A 21,580-nucleotide genomic window follows, 5' to 3' on the forward strand; every position below is an offset into this window, starting at 1 on the left:
ATGTAATCGTAAATCATACGCAATCTATGTTTTGTTGTTGTTGTTGTTATGCAGGCTAGTCAGTACCAGACTGTGAAACAGCGCGAGTGGGTTAGGGCTTGCATAGACACACGCCTAATCACACGCGGGAGCTCAGCAGTAACAATTCACAATTAAATAGATAGCCTACCTTTTCTTGTAACTGGATACAAAATATGACAGCTGCTGGTGAAATGTGCAACCAGTAGCTAAAGTATTGTTTTCAGTTTCACATGTGTTTTAGTTAAACTACAGATTGTAAGCTTTCAAATGATGTGTCATACATTGAAATCGGAGAGAAATTGAACACGACAGGCATATTTGAATGTTGGTTCACCTCAAACACTGAATGGGAGAAAAGTGACCAAACGCAACTACAGCTACAAACGCTGCTAACACGAAACACATCGCTACGAAGGTCTAAGCTGTATTTTAATAACATCATAACATGCTGAGAGAATATCGACGTGCTAAAAACACACAACTACACATAACTAGATGAACACAGTTATTGCTTTTGAACACGTCCTAAAAAAGAATGTCATTATCACTTACCGGTAGCCTCCGACAAACGAGAACAGTGAATCCAATCGACAAATTATAAGTATTTTTTAGTGATCGTTAAACGTGTTTATTATATCGAGTGGGTACTTTAAAACTTAAAGTTGGTGTTGTGAAAAAAAACGAAAACTAGATAGGCTATTGTTGACACAATAAGTTTCACTTTCACTTGTTGACCCCTTCGAGCACCGCTGGACTGGCCATACAATGAATCTACCTGCCCGCTGGTAGATGGGCCGCGCTAGTTTTGGGCCGATAGTGCGGCCGACCCCAAACTAGCGCGGCGGCCCCCGTTTATACTAACACATGGGCTGGCCCAATCACATGCTTAGGCCCTGCTGTCCATCGGCCCCCTCCCCCACTCTGATCCCTCGGCCGACAACCCAAGTGCAGTGTCATGTCCATAGATAAGATAGTGAAAGGGGGTGCCCAGAAAATTAGGGAGAAAAAAAGTAAGAAGCTAGCAGAGGATGCCTCAAAATGTCAGAAACTGACAGATATGTTCTCTGGATCGACTGTGGGGGCTAGGCCTACTACAGATACAGCAGCCATGTCTCATCACCGTGGAGTATGTCAACAGTGAGTGAGTACACTGGTTCACACTTGCATTGGTATACTTGCTGTCCATGTCACTTACTCCGCTCTATAGTATTTTTTTTACAAATGGTATATTCAACAGACTGCCAGCATGTTGATCGGCGGTGTCCGACTGTGTTGGGCCGGTCTGAGCCACATGGCAGGGCCTAATTTTTGTCCCAGTCCAGCCCTGCCTTCGAGTGAGCGTGTTGTTTGCAAGTTCACCAGACGCAGTCAAACATTCTATTGCAAACAACATCCTATGAGAAGGTAAATGCTATACAGCATTATACTCGCATTACATTCAACACGTTAAATCATAACATGAGTCAATCTTGAGTACCGGTATCCTACTCTGGCATTCATCCAATTCAATCCAAAACACAAGTTATTATATGAAGCCAAAAAGCAAAATGACCATGATCACTACATGTTATCATCATTATCATACTGAATTTAGATTGTGATCAGCAGCCAAGTGAGCAATCAGATGGAAGTTCATGCATTTTACCTTGACATGACCCCTAATTATTTTGCAGACAATGTAAAGGCAGAGTACATTAACTACATTAACACTAAGTTTGAGCTTGAGATTGTTAAGTCGATAAATAACTTCATGGTCATTTTCTACTTAAGGTCTTTTGCCTTTGTAGGGCAGTATGGACCCCTTGCATCAAGTCTTGCACCACACTACATTCCACATTAGTTTACTGTTCCGCCAGAGGAGGATGGGTCCCTCTGGAGTCTGGTTCCTCTCAAGGTTTCTTTCTCCCAGGGAGCTTTTCCTTCCCACTGTGCCCTATATTTTTATCCACTCTGGGGAGTTTTCTTTTCCTTGGCTTACTTTTTGGAGGTCTATCGTTTGGTGTTTGTCTCTGTGACAATTGTCTATGTAAAACGTGCTAAACAAATAAATGTGATTGATTTATTGATTGACTCACTCACTCACTCACTCTAAAATGGACCCATAGCGCTTTATGTCAAACACTGTACCTCCAGGTTGTGATGTCACAAAAGAATCGTCATTTACCTATTTGCCTCCATCCTAGTGGATTGGTACGCTCAGGCACACAGGCAATAACCGAAAAACAGCCGATCGACGATACCAGCCACGTCACGGCACTACACTACCTCTCATTCCCAGTCGTCATTTCCCTTAACCGGTGGAGCGGGAGACTGGCAGGCCTGACACACCTGACACACACATTACTCTCTGGGAATTATTCAATTAAGTCACTCCATATCTCCACTAATCCGCTTTTGATTCAGCGCTCCCGCTCACAGGAAATACGACGAGTCTAGCTTCTTTGTCACAGGGACGGGAGGGGAGGGGAGGGGAGGGAGGGAGGGAGGGAAGGAGGGGGACGACAAAGAAGCACAATTCCACCCGTCAGTCTTAAATCTCAGGAAGGTCAACTTAGCTGTCGCAGCAGCAGCAGCAAAGAGAAGGGGCCAATCCTCTTTAACCATCTCTTTGCCATACTGAGCTCATACAGAGGTGGTTGTGTGTGTGTGTGTGTGTGTGTGTGTGTGTGTGTGTGTGTGTGTGTGTGTGTGTGTGTGGCCATTAAATGTGGCTGTGAATTTTGTGGGTGTTTTTTTGAAAATGATTTTGTGACATATTTTGTGGCTGTGTGCGCACATGTGTAAAAACATGGGTGTTTGCACATACACAAAACTGTACATGTAAATATGTATGTGAATGTGTGAGAACCATGTAGCTGTATGTATATTTATACATTAAAAAGACTCCAGCCTACTGCTTTCCAGAGCCTCCTCCTTTACCTCCTTAAGGGTTGCCAGTACTCAGCCGTTAATTAAAAGACAGCACGCAGCACAGAGAAGCAAAGACATATCCTGAGACCACTAAGTGTTTTAAGTGAACATGACCCCCGTAGCTAAACATCAGCCCCTTTGAGCCCATTATTTTAGAAATACAACATTCGTTAACATCAACGTGAAATCACCCCATAATGAAGCTCACAGCCCCCGGCGCTCCATTATAGACAACCCGAAAATCATTTGTTTACCTTTTTTTTCCTGTACCTGAGATTTGTGTGGGATGAATATGCATAAGCCCAATTAATTCACAAGTCAATGAAATCTAAATTGCACACTGGTTACAGAGCCTCATGTGTACTGTAAAGCTTCGCTACCCATAGCAAATCAATAGTGGACTTACATACAGTAGTACAGGCCTAAACCAGAGAGGTTTAGGGCTGTACGCAATCCAATCTGCTTTAGCAATGCAGTAACTCCTTAAGATAGCATTAATGTATCTTTTTTTTCTTTTTTTACTGTAATCGCTCTGTGACTATAAATACGACTGTGGAGAAACACCTTATTTCAATGCTGCTGCATGAATACTGTAAAGCAGGTTGGATTGATTTGAGCAGTCCCTACAGGCACTGAGAGTGTTAGTAAAACTACAAGCTACAGAATGAGGTACGTGTGGGAACAAGCGCCCCTAGTTGCAGTGCAGTCTATGAACACACCCCAGAGAGGAAAGAAACAGCGATTACCTTTTGACGCTTCGAGTCGGATCACAGCAGAATGAAATGTGATGCAAAATAGACCTGTGTGCATGTGAGTGTGTGTGTGTCGGGGGGGTTGTGTGCATGTGAGTGTGTGTGTGTCGGGGGGGTGGTGTGCATGTGAGTGTGTGTGTGTGTGTGTGTCGGGGGGGGGGGGTGTGCATGTGAGTGTGTGTGTGTGTGTGTGTGTGTGTGTGTCGGGGGGGTGGTGTGCATGTGTGTGTGTGTCGGGGGGGTGGTGTGCATGTGAGTGTGTGTGTGTGTCGGGGGGTGGTGTGCATGTGAGTGTGTGTGTGTGTGTCGGGGGGGTGGTGTGCATGTGAGTGTGTGTGTGTCGGGGGGGTGGTGTGCATGTGAGTGTGTGTGTGTGTCGGGGGGGTGGTGTGCATGTGAGTGTGTGTGTGTGTGTGTGTGTGTGTGTGTCGGGGGGGTGGTGTGCATGTGAGTCTGTGTGTGTGTGTGTCGGGGGGGTGGTGTGCATGTGAGTGTGTGTGTGTGTCGGGGGGGTGGTGTGCATGTGAGTGTGTGTGTGTCGGGGGGGTGGTGTGCATGTGAGTGTGTGTGTGTCGGGGGGGTGGTGTGCATGTGAGTGTGTGTGTGTCGGGGGTATGGTGTGCATGTGGTAGCATATCAAATATGAAAGAGTGTCTGAATTTAATTTGTGATTTGTTCTGAAAACACACAAGCCTTAGGGAATCCACTTAAGCATGACAATGTGCCACGCTTTAGTAGCTAGAATAGCAGCATCAGGAGACACGTTCCTCAAGTTCCTCAAAGCCGAGCGGGATTTTCTCTGTATAACTGAGAACGGTGAACTGAGGACAACTCTGTTAGAGTTGGTTTCATATAGTATAATATTCATAGGATGAAAATGTCCAAAAGTGGACGTGTTTGTGTGTCCAAGGGTTTATAGTAACAGTCGGTCATGTGTGTGCGCATGCATTTGTGTGTTAGATAAAGAAGATGAAACGTAACAGTATTTACAGCCATTGTACTATGTTTACGTTTACAAGCGTCAGTCGCTGGTGTGTGTATGTGTGTGTGCCTCTGTATCAGGTTTGTGGCTTTGTTGCGCACACATAGAGGTAAAAGTCAAATAGCAAACAGCACTCACGATCATTGCACTGGGTTCCCGTGTAGGACGTCATGGAGCAGTCACAGGTGTAGTTCTCCCACTGCTGGATACAGATGCCCATGTTGGCACATGAGTCCTCCTGGCAGGTGGTGCTAGGACCTACGATGGCAAAGCAGAGCCATGTGATACCCGGGCAACGGACGCACGGGCACGTTTTCCCAACAGGTGTTGTTGTTGCCATGCAGAGGTGTCAGTGCACGTCAGTGTGCCATGCAAGTCAGGTTAGTACAGGTAACATAACATTACATTACATGAACTCTTAAAAAGGTGTTATCATAGAAACTACACGAAACTGAAGAAAAAAACACATGGCATTCCCTCCGAGTAGGTTTTAGTAAGACTTAGTGCACACACATATCACAGTTACTGGACGGTTTTCAACATGGCTGGTGATGAGGAACCTGGTTGATTCAGACAGGAGCGAAACCGACTGGGGTCCCATTCTATCCTACCGGGTGGCTCTGTAACAACTGTGTTATTACCTAGTGACATCAACATTGACAGGATCATAGTAGCTACAGAGTATCTGCATATTGTCACATACTGTAGTAGTTAAGACTGTTACTTGAGTTTAAATTGTAGAGATTCCTGCGAGGTTGTTTTGAGTTTGTTAGCAAATACTTGAAAGTGAAACAAGCAACACATGTGGTTATGTGTAAGCATATTATGTAAGAACTAGGCTACAACCATGTTACCAGATGTAGCTACACTGTAGTTACATTGTCCCTGCTCATGTTAGCACCCGACCTGGGTCGAAATAGTATGTTTTATTTCAAATACCTGAGGTGGGTTTGATTTAGCATGTTTGCAAAAGGTGGTATGATTCCATTGTTTCCACTACGCCAGACAAGCTAAACCAAGCCCACCTAAAGTATTTCAAACTAAACAAATACTATTTTGACCCAGGTCTGGTTAGGTTTGCACCATTTGAATACACACAGTTCTAGAGCCACCGAAAATGTAAGATGAAGTGTGACCCAGATGTGTGCTCTCCCCACCCACTGTAGCCAAGACCAGTCAAACGAGACACTGGGTAAAAGTTACCACATGGGTACAACATGGATAGGAAGAAGAGAAAAAAAGACAAAACATCTTATAGCAAAGTCCAACACATAGCAAACATATGTGTGTTTGTTATAAATGTTCTGGGATAGTGGCATCCAGTCCAGGGACACTTCTCAATACTTTGAACTTGCGTCCTTTCCTCAAGACCTTTTCTCACGTCCTTTCCTCCAGTATCACTGATCTGGTAGGATGGGCCAGATAAATTCATACCCATCCAGTCCTTTCACCTATCAGTGGTAATATAGGAAAGGTGTCGAGGAGAGGAAGCCATTTTGGGAGTATTGAGACACAGCCCAGGTTGAAGTCTCAAGGCTTATCACCTTAAACTGACTCATCCCATGTTTTTTTGCACACGTGTCTAAGAGGGAATGCAGACTTTTACTGAGCAGTGCAAAACCAATTCAGTGGAATCGGGAGGGACAGCATTCCCACAGGAAACGGAGAACCATGTGAAAAAAAGATAACTGCAAATAAACCGGGTTTAAGTGCAATTTTCTTGTGCAAGACCATTATGAAAATAAAAGGTACTAGAAGTAAAAAAAAAAAACAAGAAATCATAGTAGGCTAAAAGTGCATTTATTGTGTAATGCAAAGTGCAATGGGACTTAGATTTATACAGGCTAAAATGATTCACTTCATTGAATTGTTTTGCTACCGAAAATATTTATCTTTCTGTAATTACTGTTAATGGCTGTATTTCAGAGAAGTTTGTTTTTCTTATCTAAAAAGAAATAATTTAATTATTATTTAAGTAAATCCATGAAGATATGGGGATAATGTACAATTGTTGACAACTGAAAGTTAATTGCTCTGATTATATTACTGAATATGTAATGTATTATGTTTACAAGCAAACAGTAACAAATAAAAACATAATACATTGTTGAAATGGACAGAGCTTGGTTACATTGTAAAAAAAAAAAAAACACCATCAGCAGCATTACCAACCTTCATTGATTGTGTTTAGAGTGCCCCCTTTGCCTCCTAATTAATCGCTGTCAGTACTTTCGGAATCTCAAATTGAATTTACGCCACGACCGTCCCTTTAATTAGAGTGCTAATCACACTATCCAATCAGAGGGGGTCCACACTGTGGGCCAAAAAGCGACGGTAGTGTGTGTGTGTGTGTGTGTGTGTGTGTGTGTGTGTGTGTGTGTGTGTGTGTGTGTGTGTGTGTGTGTGCGTGCGTGCGTGCGTGCGTGTGCGTGCGTGTGTGTGTGTGCGTGTGTGTGTGTGTGTGTGTGCGTGTGTGTGCGTGTGTGTGTGTGTGTGTGCGTGCGCGCGGCGATCCACGGTGCAAAACGTTAATGGATTCCTCAGTGCTGCAGCTCAGACAGCTGAGAATGGTGGCGCTCTCCGTCCAACAACATTAGCATAAAACAAGAACATGGGCTGATACAGAAAAACAAGATCTGCAGACATAACTACTGTATACAGGCCCCTGCTAATGTTTTATTTATGCAAAAACACTCCACCGCAGCCGTTAGTCTGTCTCCCTGCCTGCCTTTCAGTGTGGCGATAGTTTGCCTGTGGTAGTTGCAAACCCTAGACCGATTTCAAGAAGTGAACCATTTTATACCAAAGCGCACAGCCACAGAGAAGCGTATATCATCACTGGACAGTTGACTGTGCTCGTCCCTGGACATTGTTTTCTGAATAGAGAGAGCGAGGTGACACATGACATTACACAAAGCATCTTTCGGCCAAGCTCAGAATGGAATTTGAACCGTCTACCTTGAAGGTCAGCTTTGGTGAAACCAACTTTGTTAGCGAAAAAAGAACAGAAAAGCGGAAACGATAAAATAAGGTTAGTAGGTGGCCGATGACGTCGGTTAATAAAGCGAGCGCTTTACTAACATTGACATGCCCTCTGACTCTAAGGAAGGGGGGGGTCAAGGGTCGGGGGGTCAGAGGTCGGAGCTACGCTACCATGGTGACCAACGAAACAATAAGGATGAGTGAGATGGACCAGATATGGAGACAACACATAAAAGCATGTCGATGAAACATGGTTTTGAGATTGTGAAGCTTATTGAGAAACATTGTATATTTCACCTCAACTGATTCTAAAACACTATTAACGTGTATGGAAAAATTCTATTGAAGCTTTAGGGCATTGCACAAGTGACAGTTAGTACAATTTACTTCCTTGGTGCATTGCAACCTGCACATCATAACTGTACCTGTTCAGTCATTACACTTTGTCTAAATGCACTGAGTTTAAAACATTTATGTTCAAGTCACAAATGGGAAAAAAAACATACAGACATCTGCATGGGGACCTGCAAAGAAGAGTGATGGAAAATGCAATGCTTCCATTGTGACAAATAGTATTAACTTAATCCTCCACAGGAATTTTACACAGTCTGTACTTATATGCATAATGTCAGACCTTCATGGATTCGATCATAATAATAGTGTTAGTACTGCTGTGTTTTTGATGGCATTGAGGAAAAACACACAAGGTGATGTAGGGTATGGTGTGACACACACAGACGATGATAGCACTTAATGAGATGATAGAAAGCACTTAATCAACATAATTTGAGTGAGTCGTTCGGGGTGGGGGGGGTGCTCAGCTTGTTGCTCAGCCTTCCATTTAGGCCGACACCAACCACAACACTGTTGCACATCGCCATCTAGTGACTGCAAAGCAGTATTACACTGATCTCTGCACAACTATGGTACTCCATGCTCATAACGTCAGATTCCTTGTTGGTTACTGGTGTATTACACTATGCAAATCAATAATAAATGCTGAATTGTATGTAGCCTAACAAAAAAATATGATTTGATGTCACATCAATATATGTAATTCATCAATGTATCTTAATAAAGACAAGCAAGTTCCAGGACAAGGGTTGAGCAAAACAATAAGTGAAAACATAAATGCACATGCACACACACACACGCACACACAAACACACACACACACACACACACACTCACACTCACACACACACACACACACACACACACACACACACACACACACACACACACACACACACACACACACACAATGATGACAATGAATGTACTGTACTGTCTTTTAAATGTTATGGATATGATATAACAGAAGACCAAAGAAATATGATTTATGAGCTTTTATTCTGAAAAATAAATGAGTCCACTGATATTTTCACAGCACATACAGTACGGTCTATAGAGGAGATACATAGCTGTCTCCCAAAGTAACATTCAGATTTGGGATGAGAGGAAGACTTATGTGGGTCTTATTGTTGAATTGGTAGAGAGAGACTGAACAATAATCAAAACTAGTTATGTCACATATTGTTCTATTATGAGGCTCTCTGACATGGCCATTCAAAAATGAGACATAAAAAATAAACAATGAGAATGCATACACAACAGTTATGTTGAACTTAAAAGCATGATATGAAACTTTCACACAAAAAGAAACATGCTCTGATAAAGAATATTTACATGCAAACAGTTATTGGTCATGAAAACTTGTCCACTAGCCAATTTCTACAGAAAGGGAATATACAATTTAACAATAAGCATTGTGTTTAAGGTCCAAAGAGAATTGAAGCATTTAGAATGAAATTTGATGATAGTGCAAAAACATTTCAACAGGCCATATTTGCCTAATTGCATGGTGTATATGAGATCAACACAAAACAAACCTTTGGCATTTTAGTTTTGTGCGGACACTGCATAAAGATTTGCTGACAGGGTTCCTAATATGGCTCTATTGAGACCAAAATGTCTTATATCGATGCTATTATCTGTAGTTTCATTGTTGAAGAAGAAGAACAGCATATTCATTTCGTAGTCATACAAATGATATCTGAAGCTTTATCTATGGTTGTAAATGCTAATACAACTTTTTCACTTCTCATTCCAATGGGATATGTACAGTATGTCATTACTGTAGCTAAATAGTCATGGCCTACTAAGTTATGCATAAGGACAAAATTGCCTATAATGCAAATGGTAACACTTCAATATATACCAATGCAATCAATTGTTTTAAATACAGAGATGACAACATCAACATAACTCTCTGTCTTGTATGAACTATAGCTGCCGATATGTTCACTATAACTTGTTGTTTACACTTTGCAAGCTCCGAAAACACAATACAAAAGCAAGAAAATAATCAAATCATAAATCAAAACACAACATGAACAATAGGACACCTGGCTCTGTGTGTACTACAAATGATACTGTATTGCTGGGAGCTGGGCTGATGATGACATCATCAATGTGCGACCAATGTGGCCAATAATTAGTGGGTTTAGGTGGGGTGGTGGTGGGAGGATTTGAATGGCCAGCCCTGGTCTAACCAAGGGATGTGTGGGTGAGTGAGGTGACCATCAGGGTTAGTAAGATGGACGGGGGCCCATACGGACAGAGGGAGATGGAGCTACTGTTGGAGTTGAGGAGGAAGAATGGGCTCCCTGAGCTGGAGTTGGAGTTGGAGTTGGGCTTGTAGTTGCGATTGTAGTTCGAGCTGAAGTCCGAGTCGGACATGGTTTTGAGGGAGGGTGTACCTTCACATCCGCGCTCGATCTGTCCACTGCGGAACAGCGCATCATTAAGGAGGTCTGGGAGGCGGCCGTTGAGGTCGACGGAGGCCAGGCAGCCCTGGAAGCCATCCCTGGAGGCCACCAGCTTAGGCAGGCTTCCGTACATGCCCGGGCCAAGTCCAGCGATGAACAGGTCACCTGGACCGAAGCGGGTAAGGATGATAACTGACATCAGGGTGCATTGTTGCTAACATGTTATATTCTGGTCATATGTTATGTCATACGACCATAAATGTCTGATATCTTAATTGTACACTTTTGGTACCTGAGAAACTATACAGTAACACGTAGTAATCATAATTCAAGTCAGTCGGTAGTACCCGTGCCAAGGGACACATTTTTTAATGACTTCCATGGTAAGATCCCCAGGTCATCTTAAGAAAATATACTATCTCAATTGGACTTCCTGGCTGAAATGAAGGTTAAATAAAACATTCCCAAAAAACTGTCATACCTTTCAGGTCAAGGTTCTTTGCCCCGTTGACCACCTGGCTGACGGCCTTGGCATCCACCTTGAGAGTGTGGATGTTGCTGTTGTCGCGTGTGATGACAACATTGTGCCACTGGTTGTCATGGAGGGCCCTGTCACTGTTGCCCTTGATAACGTTGGGCCCGTTGCCAAGGTCAAACACGTAGTGGATGTACCTGCAAGGGTCAAAGGTCATTGGGAAGCCAGTGAATGCCTGTCTGACCAGTAGGAGGGAGGGAGGGAGGTGAAAGTATCTTTTATTCATTGACATGTCATTCAAAGTTGAGCACTGCTACATCAGAAATTACTCATCAGCTTGATTTGACCTGCTACACCAAGAACGTAGATGTCCAGTTGTGATCCACTTTTTCTTATTATTTACTATGGATTTATGCATAAATAGACTTAAAGACGACCAACTTTGGGTGATGTAGCAGGTAACTTTGGCTACAGTAAGAGTAGTCCTGATATAGCAGCTCTGTAACCCAAACCTTTGAACAAAACAGAGGGATTGAAACGTTTAAATATGGTATTCAACCAATGACTTAAAACTGGACTTGGTTATTGGTAAATAATCATACTGCCGTGACATCTCAAGATGATAATGACAATACATTTTGCCTGTAATTCCTTACATTCAAAGCAGAAAACGAGCAATTTAACCACAGCCACAACATTCACATGAACAGATTGTGACAGCTAGCCAACTAAGTTACAAAGAACCTAGGGCATTGTGCTTATGCACGTGTAAATCTCTTGCATTCGCATATCTCATGGTTTTAAATGTTAACACTACCAGTACATTACTTGTTCATTTTTCAAGATCACAAAAAGGTTTGGTCAGAAAACAGTTTTGCTCCTTGTTGTTGTTTTGGGGAGGGAGATATTTTTCATTTACATTTTTTACTTTTCATGTCTGTAAATAAAGTGGAAAAAGGCAAATTGGACAAGATGCAAAAAGGAAACCAAAGTTGAAATACTGCGAAATTGCATTGGTTTCTATCACACTAGTGAGCCTCTTGGGTGTAGTTGGTGAAGTAGCTGTGGCTTTGTTTTGGCTACCTGTCCCGTATCCAGGGTCTATAGATCAGTCTATGTGACACACTTATGTCAAGAACAAGCGACTGCCTTTTAGGAAATGTGCAGGTTACCAAACGGCTTGATACCAGAAAGACTACAACTCACCCTTTGACCAACTCTACAGCGATAAAGTCGTTTCCGTCTCCGCTGTTGAAGAGGATGAACCCGTCAGGCGAAGTGGTCTTGAACTGGAAGAACAGGTGCATGGAGGTGTAGGCCTGCAGCGTGGCCAGGCTTAAGTAACTGCTCTTGGACTTGAAGGTCACGGGGTCTGCGATGATGGAGCGCATCCCGAAGCGGGCGTTGAGCTCACAGAAGACAATGTCACCATTCTTGCACAGGTCGATGTAGAGCATGCCGTTGAATCTGGGAATACAAAGAAGATAGAGCGGGACTGATGGAATTGTTATGCTTCAGTAACTTTATAGTTATTGTAAGGCACGAACATTTGCCAGACCTGCCTACATTTAAAGATACATATTTACTTGAATTATGCAATTCATCAGCTTGTTTTAAACAAAGAAGTGAGTCTTTTTATGACTGTTTCATTTTACACCTTTCCTCTTTTCCACTTTCAAGTTACAAGTGTTTTATTACGTCACATTACACAAGTGTAAGAGTAAAATTCTTAGGCTTCGATTCCTGACATTGCAGCACAAGACAATAAGGCAATAATAAATAAAAAGATTATTGACAATTAGCAGTATCTTGCAATTTAAGCTTCTCTACATGTTTAATAGAGTGAGCACCTGAGGCTCTGCAGGTGTCCAATGAAGCTAGAAGGGATAACGGAGACAAAGCGTCGCTCAGTCATGATGCCCGTCTCGATGTTGTGAAACTCCAGGCGGGTGTGGTCGCCTGCCATTTGGCCTGGAGAGGGGGGTTGTTGGAGGGGAGGGATTGAAAAGAAGAAGAAAAAAAGAAAAGAAAAGAGAACACTGTCTGACACTAACACAAAAGGGCTGAATTTAAGGAGGACCAATTTTTGATAAACCAAACCAAGTAAACCAAACTCTTGCTAGTCAACTCTCCCTACAAATATCCTCCATGTGATGTTCAAAATAATGGTTCAAGGGATGATTGACCACATTTACAAAATGACTTAATCACAAGGAGATATTGAAGTAATTGTATAATGTTGGCGAACTTTCCCTTTTATGGCCAAAACTAATTATATATTGAAGCAACATACACCAATACATACAATGAACATGGAATAACATTTGCTCTCTTTCAGACTGTAGCGGAGGGGATGTAATATAGTACCTTCTGCTACATCATCGTCAACCATGAGCTTGTAGGTTTTGCCCCGGCGGACCACGCGTACCGTATGCCACTCATTATCATTGAGTTTTTGCCCAGCATACAGGGTCTCTGGTCCCTTGCCTGAGAACGATGGTTGGTCACAAAGTTAAAGTCATCCTGCGTCTAAAACCAAACCTTTGCTTTCCACCAATGGGGCTAGAGAAATTGGGCCTATTTTGGGCCTATTTTGGGCCTATTGTACCACGAGAAGCAGCTGCAATTTGAGGCGTACAGCAGATAATGATGGCGGAGAGTTATTTTCAATTCGGGAACATATTTTTTTCTCTATCCAAATTACATGTGTATTGATTTACATTGGAGAACAAAGGTTTGGTTATGTTAAGGAGAAACATATTTCATGAATATTAGGACAATATAATTCACATATACAGGTAAAACATTATTTCTTTAGTATCAATGCACACTCGACCATCACCTTGATTGTCACTGAAATGTAGATTTATAATATGGATTCAGCAGAAAACATTGTGGTCAAGGCAACTATTACACAGCTTTTACTCATAAAAGGGTCTAGAAACTCCTTTGTTAGTTATTGCAGCGCATTTGTATAAGACTGTTTTTACTCATGACCTTTCATGATTTACTGTGTCATAGGTCAAATGTGGTTCTCCCATGCTTTACTCTGGTATGGTAGATAATGTATTCCAAAGAAGAGAAAGATGTCTCTGATGTTCCCAACAGTGATTTATTGGTGAAAAAACATATCGACCCCCAATGGGATCTTCATCTAAGGCAATACAAGCTGACTTTAGAGTGAAGTGTTACTGACAAGTATGAAGCTAACTATGTTTCACACTCAGGCAGAGCCACAGTAGTTGATCGCCTGCACTTCAGGTTGGCTTATCTCCAGTCCCCATCAGCTTCAGTAAATCTCTGTGATTTACAGAGCTGACACTACTTGTCCAGCCTCTATAATGATGGGAATACGAGACATCTCTGTGCTTTCTTACCCTGTCAAGGGAATCGTGGTGATTTGAAGCAGCCAACATAAACCGGCCTTGGCAGATGCATATAGACGAGCACAGGGCCCTGAGGCGGGCCAGCTGCTGACTGGTTTGGGCGGTTTCTTGTTTGTGTGTGCTGCCAGTCAGAGGTGTTAACATTTTACATTTTTAAATAATCTGTTTCAGTTATGAAGGTGGGACTTAACACTAGGTTGATCTCTATTTTGGATGCATCATCCATGTTTACAGATAATTAAAAAAAAAATAGGGTTAGGGTTAGGTACTAAATTCTCAGAGCATTATCTTGACTATTGCTGAAAACCCTGCTTTCTTGGTAACATTTTAAAGTATTTGGATATCTACTGTATACTTATGTCTACAGTGACTCATGCAGGGGGCATTCTGTCCACATTTGAGTAGTCCTCAATCTCTAACCCCCCCCAGACCCCTTCTATCTATCTCACTCTATCACTCTCTCAGTAAATCAGAGCAGCACTCATAGCATGTATGTCTTATGTAAGAGATCTCAGTCCTCAAGTACTCTTCAGTCTGTTGAGAGCAAAGAGCTCCGAAATGCTTGACACTCAACACTCCTCTTGTCATTTCCTGTTTGGAGAGTAAATAATATAAATCAAGACTTCTGGGGAGAAGTAATTGTGCCAATGAATGCTTGTTCGATGAAGGTTGCTTAAGTTACCTCTGCATCACAAACTGTTTGTGACTTGTACACTGATGAACATGCACAATATAAACATATTATTATTGTTATTACAGACACTAAAAGTACTGCCTGTTATTTTGGACATGATATTATTTTTAAAACTTATTTTACGAGTGACAAAGTTATGTTTGATATAATAGTACATAACGTGTAAAAATGCTTACCTTCTCAATAAACTAAAGTGTAATATTCATTTTCATACAACAGAATGATAGTTATAAGGATTAAACAAGTATTTAAAGTAAGTTATAAATTGTGGAGGTTCCCAGTGGAGGTTTCCAAGGCCTATTTATGAGTAAAAGCAATGTAGAAATGTTGATCACAATTCCAGAGAGAGAACCCCACAACCTCAATGTAAACATGATGAACAGTTCATGTACCTGAGTGTGTTCCAGTGCCATACAAAGTTCACTCGACTTTGAATGCAAACAGAGCTCACCAAACAAGTATATAATATTCACAGTATCATAGATTATACACTATTTGATTAGTGTAACATTAATATATACATTGTTTAATTGATTTAATTGTTTTTGGGAATAAACCATTGACAATCTTTAAACAATAATAAAGCCTGACATTGATAATGCATAGATACTATATCAAGCCCTTATTCCTTCTTAATATGTTTTCTTACTTATTACACCTATATTAGCAACATTACATAGTACCAGCTATGCATAGTATATCATATTGATGTATCTAATATTTGATTTAGTAGTTATCAATACACAGAGTAAACTAATTTTGTTTTGTACATATATGAGGCTCTGTTTTTGCATGGAATAATGTTCTAGTGTTGAAGGTAAGGTAATTATTGAGTGGTGATTTAGTAATCTTTTTTATTTTATTTATACAATTAAAACAAAATAACCTGACAAAATAGAAATGTCCTTCGTAATTTTATTAACACTATTAAGTGACGCAGAGAGAGTGCTATGCCCGTCAAATGTTTCCATCATGTATACTATATTCTACCCACAAGAGGGAGCAGGACATACAGTAAGGAGGTACTTACAGTAGTGTCATATAAAGTAGGATGCTGTCTATTTCAGCCATTCAGTCATGTTTTAGTCATTCATAAAAATACAAAATAAATCGCAGCTGTTTAGCTTCATATATTCTACATATAACTTTAAACAAGAAATGTAATATAACTGTTTAAGTATCTCACATTTGAGAAAAAAATCAATATTATTAAATCACCACTTTCTCTTTTGCAGTTAGGTTGTATCTGTCGTCCGAGACCTACTGATGGTCTGACCGGCTGAACCGACACACTCATCCTCCACACCACAAGGATAAGAGAAGGGGGCAGGATACACACTTAAAAACACATTTCTTAAAACAGCAGAATATCATCAAGAGCAAAATGAAACTTGAGTGTTAACTTACTGGAGTTACAGTTTATCCTGATACAGTCTAGATGGGGAAGAATAAATGACAGATGAAATTGCATCCTTCAAGGTTATAGCTGCAGACATCCAAAAACAAGAATTCCACCCTTCCGGGGACGTCCACATGCAGAAAGGCGGCCATTTTGTTTCAAGGGGTCTTTCAAATCTTGTTTCAAGGGGTCTTTCAAATCTTGTTTCAACGGGTCTTTCAAATCTACAGGTTTTACTACCACGTGATTAGAATAACTGGCAGTGTAGCATTAAATATGAGGTAGGGAGTTCTAAAATGTACAGTAAACAAGTTCACAAATTTGTAATTTAAAAAAAAATCACAAATTGGTACATAAGGGTATGGGCATTAGCTGGATGCTGTGTGGTTCAATTTAAATGAAACATTAAGTGACCACTACTAAGCAACTTAATTGTACTCATGGGGTACAGGATTGAATCTTGTTGTGGTCATGTTTTCAATGTTGCATAACATATCTTAAAAATGGCCGCTTGTATTTTACCAACCACATAGATTCTCCAACCCAGCACTTATTGTCTTGATTTTGTTCTGATTTTAAACTCAAAGTCGCCAGCTCCAAAGTCTTCACAACAGCGTGTTGACTAAACAGGCTATTCAAATCATATGTCTGTATTTAGCAAGAAGAAGGTGTAAGCAATCCATATTGGAGCCTTGGATCGTAGAATTCCAGTGCAATTTTTGTCTTATATCATTTCAAGTAATTTTACTTGACACTGGAATTAGCTTTAAGAGCTGAAAAAAAACCAGCTCAAATAGACCACTGCAAATTTGTCAAGCTATTGATCTCAAAACTAGAATGAGGAAACAATTTACATATAATTTGATGTACGTGTTTGCTAGGTCCTGTAATAAAGGTCCCTGTGAAGGGACATGTTTGGTATGAGTGCCTATGAGCGACACTCTGGGTTGGTCACTGTGTGGCTGGTGTTTTCATGTGTCGTCAACCGCAACAGAAAAGTGGGAGCGAACAGCCGCGATCCAATCAGCACCAGCACCATGCAGAGGCACAGATCCCACCAAGAGTTTACTCAAATAGTACAGTATGAAACTGTACAATTACTATATAACTACAGGTTCTTAGAAAACTACTGTAAGTGACAGATAACCTAACCTAAATCTATAAGAGAGTGTTTCTGGGTAATCTCAATAACTATCCTAAAGGTGGATATGGCATAAAAATAGATGTCAAGTGCCCAAAGGGCACATTTCGAACAAATCTTCAAGTTAACTTGACCAGCCAATTGTGTGTGCAAAAACATTTTTGTCATATTAAATGCATATGCATTTATAGATACTGTATATCTACTGTAAATACTGATTATATATATATATATATACACAATATGTCACCCTGATGTTAGCAGCTCTTATGAATGAGCTCTTGTGGAACTAATTTACAGTATACTGTATGATGAGTTGATAAGTAAATCGTTTAGATGTTTACTTGCTTTTAATATGCTTCTTTCCTTTTTGTAACACAGTGGAGTGTTTGTAAAAAAAGAGAGAAGGTGCCTGGGGTGCAGCCAACTGCAGGTTTGGCTGGGCTCTGTTCTCGGGCTGTTCGCCTGACGGGCCGCAGGCTTAAGGCCTTTGAAGGGGTGAATACCATCTTTTGACAAAGCATGAGGGAAAATGGAGTTGATAGCTGATAGCTAGAGGATGGGTAGAATGTAGACTTTGAGGGACACACATTTTCAGTAAAGGAAATTGAAAAGAAAACAAAAACAAAAACCAAATGTACAATCTGATTTGAATTAAGACAGAAACATGACGTTAGTGAGAGATGTAGAGAAGAGATGTTGTCTTTTTAGATTATTGTAGATGATGGACTGAGGATCAGTTGGTGTAAGTCACCTCTTAGAAAGTCACAGCACTTCATGTTACTTATAAAAGTATTTGTTTACATATAGAAATAGCGCTTCTTGGAATTCAGCAGCTTTAAATTGAAGATGTATACTTCAGTTTATTGGTGCTGTGACTATCTCAAAAGCTGTTATTTTACAGGACTATGGCAATGACTATGGTGTTTCTGTTCAAAAGATGGGCCAAACAGCATGTTTATCAATGAAAATAACTTTTCGTTAGAATGGAATAGCCTTGATATTGCCAAAATGTTAACCACTATAAAAAGTGTTATCCAATCAACAAACCATAAATATCTTAATACATTAATCACAATAAATTCCATGCAAATCAAAAGAATAAGCTCCTTTTTTTATTTTTTACCATTTAACTGCATCTATTACAGTATATACAGTATATCTCTACGTTTTAATACAACAATCGAACCAAACCCAGGTCAAAAGAAAAGTGGAACATAATGATGGAGGGAGCAAAAGAGAGAGGGGAAGGAAGGGGAGGAGTGCCACGTGGTGGTGGGGGGGTTTGTGGCGTGGCGTAGTCGGTTGGCGTATACGATACCTAGGTTGACCGTGAGTTTGACGCGGCCGCCGTCCAGCTCGAGCCGGAGAGTGTCGGCAGAGTCGCGGGACGTGGTGGCCATGAGGAGACCGTAGGCACGCTGGGACATGAACCGCAGCGACACGTCCTCTGCCTCTGTGTGCATGACTGTTGGCATCACCACCTTCATGTACATGCTGCCATCATAGCTCAAGATGGAGGCCTCTGTCAAAGGGAGGGAAGGGGGGGGGAGGACACAGGGAGAGAGATGGGTTTGTGAGAGTGCTAGATAGATCGTTCTTGCTGTCGTACAACTCAGGGACAGGCAAGGGGGAGGGGGGGGGGGATATTTGACACCACCTACTGCCACCTACTGTATGTAGTATCTACTTTAGACAAATACACGACACTCACACGCATGCACACACACACACACACACACACACACACACCATGCTCGCTTGCCACTAACTGGATTCCCATCAGCGGTCTCAGCAGGTGATGCCTACACACACCCTCACAAATGTCCAACACAAGGTGGACTCCCCGGCATGATATCCAACCATACTCATTTACACACAAACAATCGCTGAGGTGGCCAACAAGAGAGGCCCTGGGGACGTAACACACACAAAGACACACAAGCACACACACAAACACACACAGCCACGCACTCCAAGTAATGTCACTGGGAAAACACAGGGAATGCAGAGGTGCACCTTCTTTTCCCTCTCAATCCTCTAAACCCTGTGTTATCAGAGCAGGTATTTCATGGCTGATTGCCTGCTTTAACACGCATTGCCTGCTTTAACCCCCCCCCCCCCCCCCCCGCAACATAAAAATGAAAACTGGTTTTGCCAAAACTCACCTTATTTTAACAGATTGTACAAAGAACATTTATGTTGTTGTCATCCTTTGCTGACACAAACTCAAAATAATCCTTCCAGCTATTTAACGCATATCTCTGTTCTCGCTCCATTGTGTAGGCTACGCTTCTGTTTACACTGTGCAATCAGCGTGGTGATACACGTGAGCGATTCTGCTGCAACCTCGTGTTGAAAACGTGAGCACTGACGTCACTCCCCAAGACGCGAGAAAAGCAAACAAATGTTTGTTTACTATCGAACATTACAAAGAAATACTGCATTTAGCCTAAGTTATGAGGTAGTAACGCAATAGTAACGCACAGTCACTTGAATAAGTAACTTTAATCCGATTACTGATTTGGAAATAGTAACGCGTTACTGGCATCACTGCTCATCTCTCATCTCTCTGTTCCTGTTCCTGTTCCTGTACCTGTTGTCTCACAGTGGAGATGAGAGACGAGATGAACTCCATGCAAATTTATTAAAGCAGGCATGAAATACCTGCTCTGATAACACAGGGTTTAGAGGTTGAGAGGAAAACGAAGGGAGGAAAAGAAGGTGCTCCTCTGCATTCCCTGTGTTTTCAATCCAGTGACATTACTTGGAGTGTCTGGTATACTGTCTCTTCCCCACTAAATGGTAAATAAAATGGTAAATGGACTGACTTATATAGCGCCTTATTCCAAAGTGCTTCACAATGGCCTCTCATTCACATATTCACACACACATTCACAAACCAATGGCGGCAAGCTACCATGCAAGGCGCCGGCCCGCTCATTGGGATCAATTTGGGGTTCAGTGTCTTGCCCAAGGACACCTCGACACATGGACAGGGGGAGCCGGGGATCAAACCGCCGACCTTGTGATCATTAGACGCCAGCTCTACCCCCCACTGACTCACTCTCTCTATCTCTATCTCTATCTCGGCATTCAGCCAGCGCACACACAAACTCTCATTTTCTCCTCACAGCTGTGAAAAACGTAATCTGGAAAAAAACGCATTCACACACACACACACACACACACACACACACACTCTCTCTCTCTCTCTCTCTCTCTCTCTCTCTCTCCTTCTCTCTCCCTCTCCCTCTCTCTCTCTCAGCGGTGGCAAAGAAAACTGCTGACATACTCTACAATTACACGCCAGATCAATATGTTATTATGTACGATTAGATGCTTTTCACCTCCCTCAGCCCCTCCTTCCCTCTATCGCCTCTGGGAGCAGACCAAGGCTAATTTTATACCCTGAATGCCAAGTAGCAAGTGGTAGAGGAGAAGGGCAACGCCTTCTGGACACAATGAAGACAGGAGCAGGGGGTGTAAGGGGGAGAGAGAGGTGGGGGAGAGGGGGTGAAGGGCAGGGGAGCATGAGAGAGAAGAGTGGGGGAGAGGGGGGAGAGACAGAGGGAGGGAAAGAGAGAGAGAGAGGGGTAAAAACGAAGAGAAAGACAGATAAAGAGAGAGAGAGAGAGAGAGAGAGAGAGAGAGAAAGAGAGCGAGCAGCTGAGACAAACAGATAAACGTAAGTGACCTCCAGACAGTGTGCCACAGTGCGATGTGTAAAAGGGAGATCAAAAAGGTTTAGGATCACTGTTACTGACTCCCAGCCTGACAGCCACAGACAGAGCCCTGCCGAGAGGGACAGACGGACGTGTCGCCACTACAGTGTGTTCACACGAAGATCCAGTGACAGATTCTCAGTGATTGTGACAGGAAACTCACATACAGTAGTCTTCAAATGATGTCCCTTACTTAGAATCCTTTTCTTTTCTTATTAATCACAAATTGGCATATCGTAAGTGAAGGCTTTTTGGTGGAAAATACCTAGCTTCACTATGTCATTTTGTGTGTGTGTGTGTGTGTGGGGGGGGGGGAGATATGCATGTGCTGTACTACTGATA

The 21,580-nt window shown here is 41.9% G+C and overlaps 1 protein-coding gene across 2 annotated transcripts in view; it reads right to left on the bottom strand.

The window, feature by feature from the left end:
• nrxn3a (neurexin 3a) overlaps positions 1-21,580 on the bottom strand; it is a gene marked incomplete at both ends in the record, with an annotated part of 298,178 nt that overhangs the window by 181,790 nt on the left and 94,808 nt on the right. For both annotated transcript variants that reach the window (XM_080548147.1, XM_080548148.1), the window contains 8 exons: positions 4,804-4,923; positions 10,410-10,583; positions 10,900-11,090; positions 12,100-12,360; positions 12,744-12,864; positions 13,261-13,380; positions 16,381-16,407; positions 18,835-19,038. In XM_080548147.1, coding sequence (XP_080404273.1) covers positions 4,804-4,923; positions 10,410-10,583; positions 10,900-11,090; positions 12,100-12,360; positions 12,744-12,864; positions 13,261-13,380; positions 16,381-16,407; positions 18,835-19,038 — 1,218 coding nt within the window. The remainder of the gene's footprint in view (positions 1-4,803; positions 4,924-10,409; positions 10,584-10,899; positions 11,091-12,099; positions 12,361-12,743; positions 12,865-13,260; positions 13,381-16,380; positions 16,408-18,834; positions 19,039-21,580) is intronic.

This window comes from Nansenia antarctica, assembly GCF_963989245.1.
Source record: "Nansenia antarctica genome assembly, chromosome: 1".
Taxonomy (NCBI): domain Eukaryota; kingdom Metazoa; phylum Chordata; class Actinopteri; order Argentiniformes; family Microstomatidae; genus Nansenia; species Nansenia antarctica.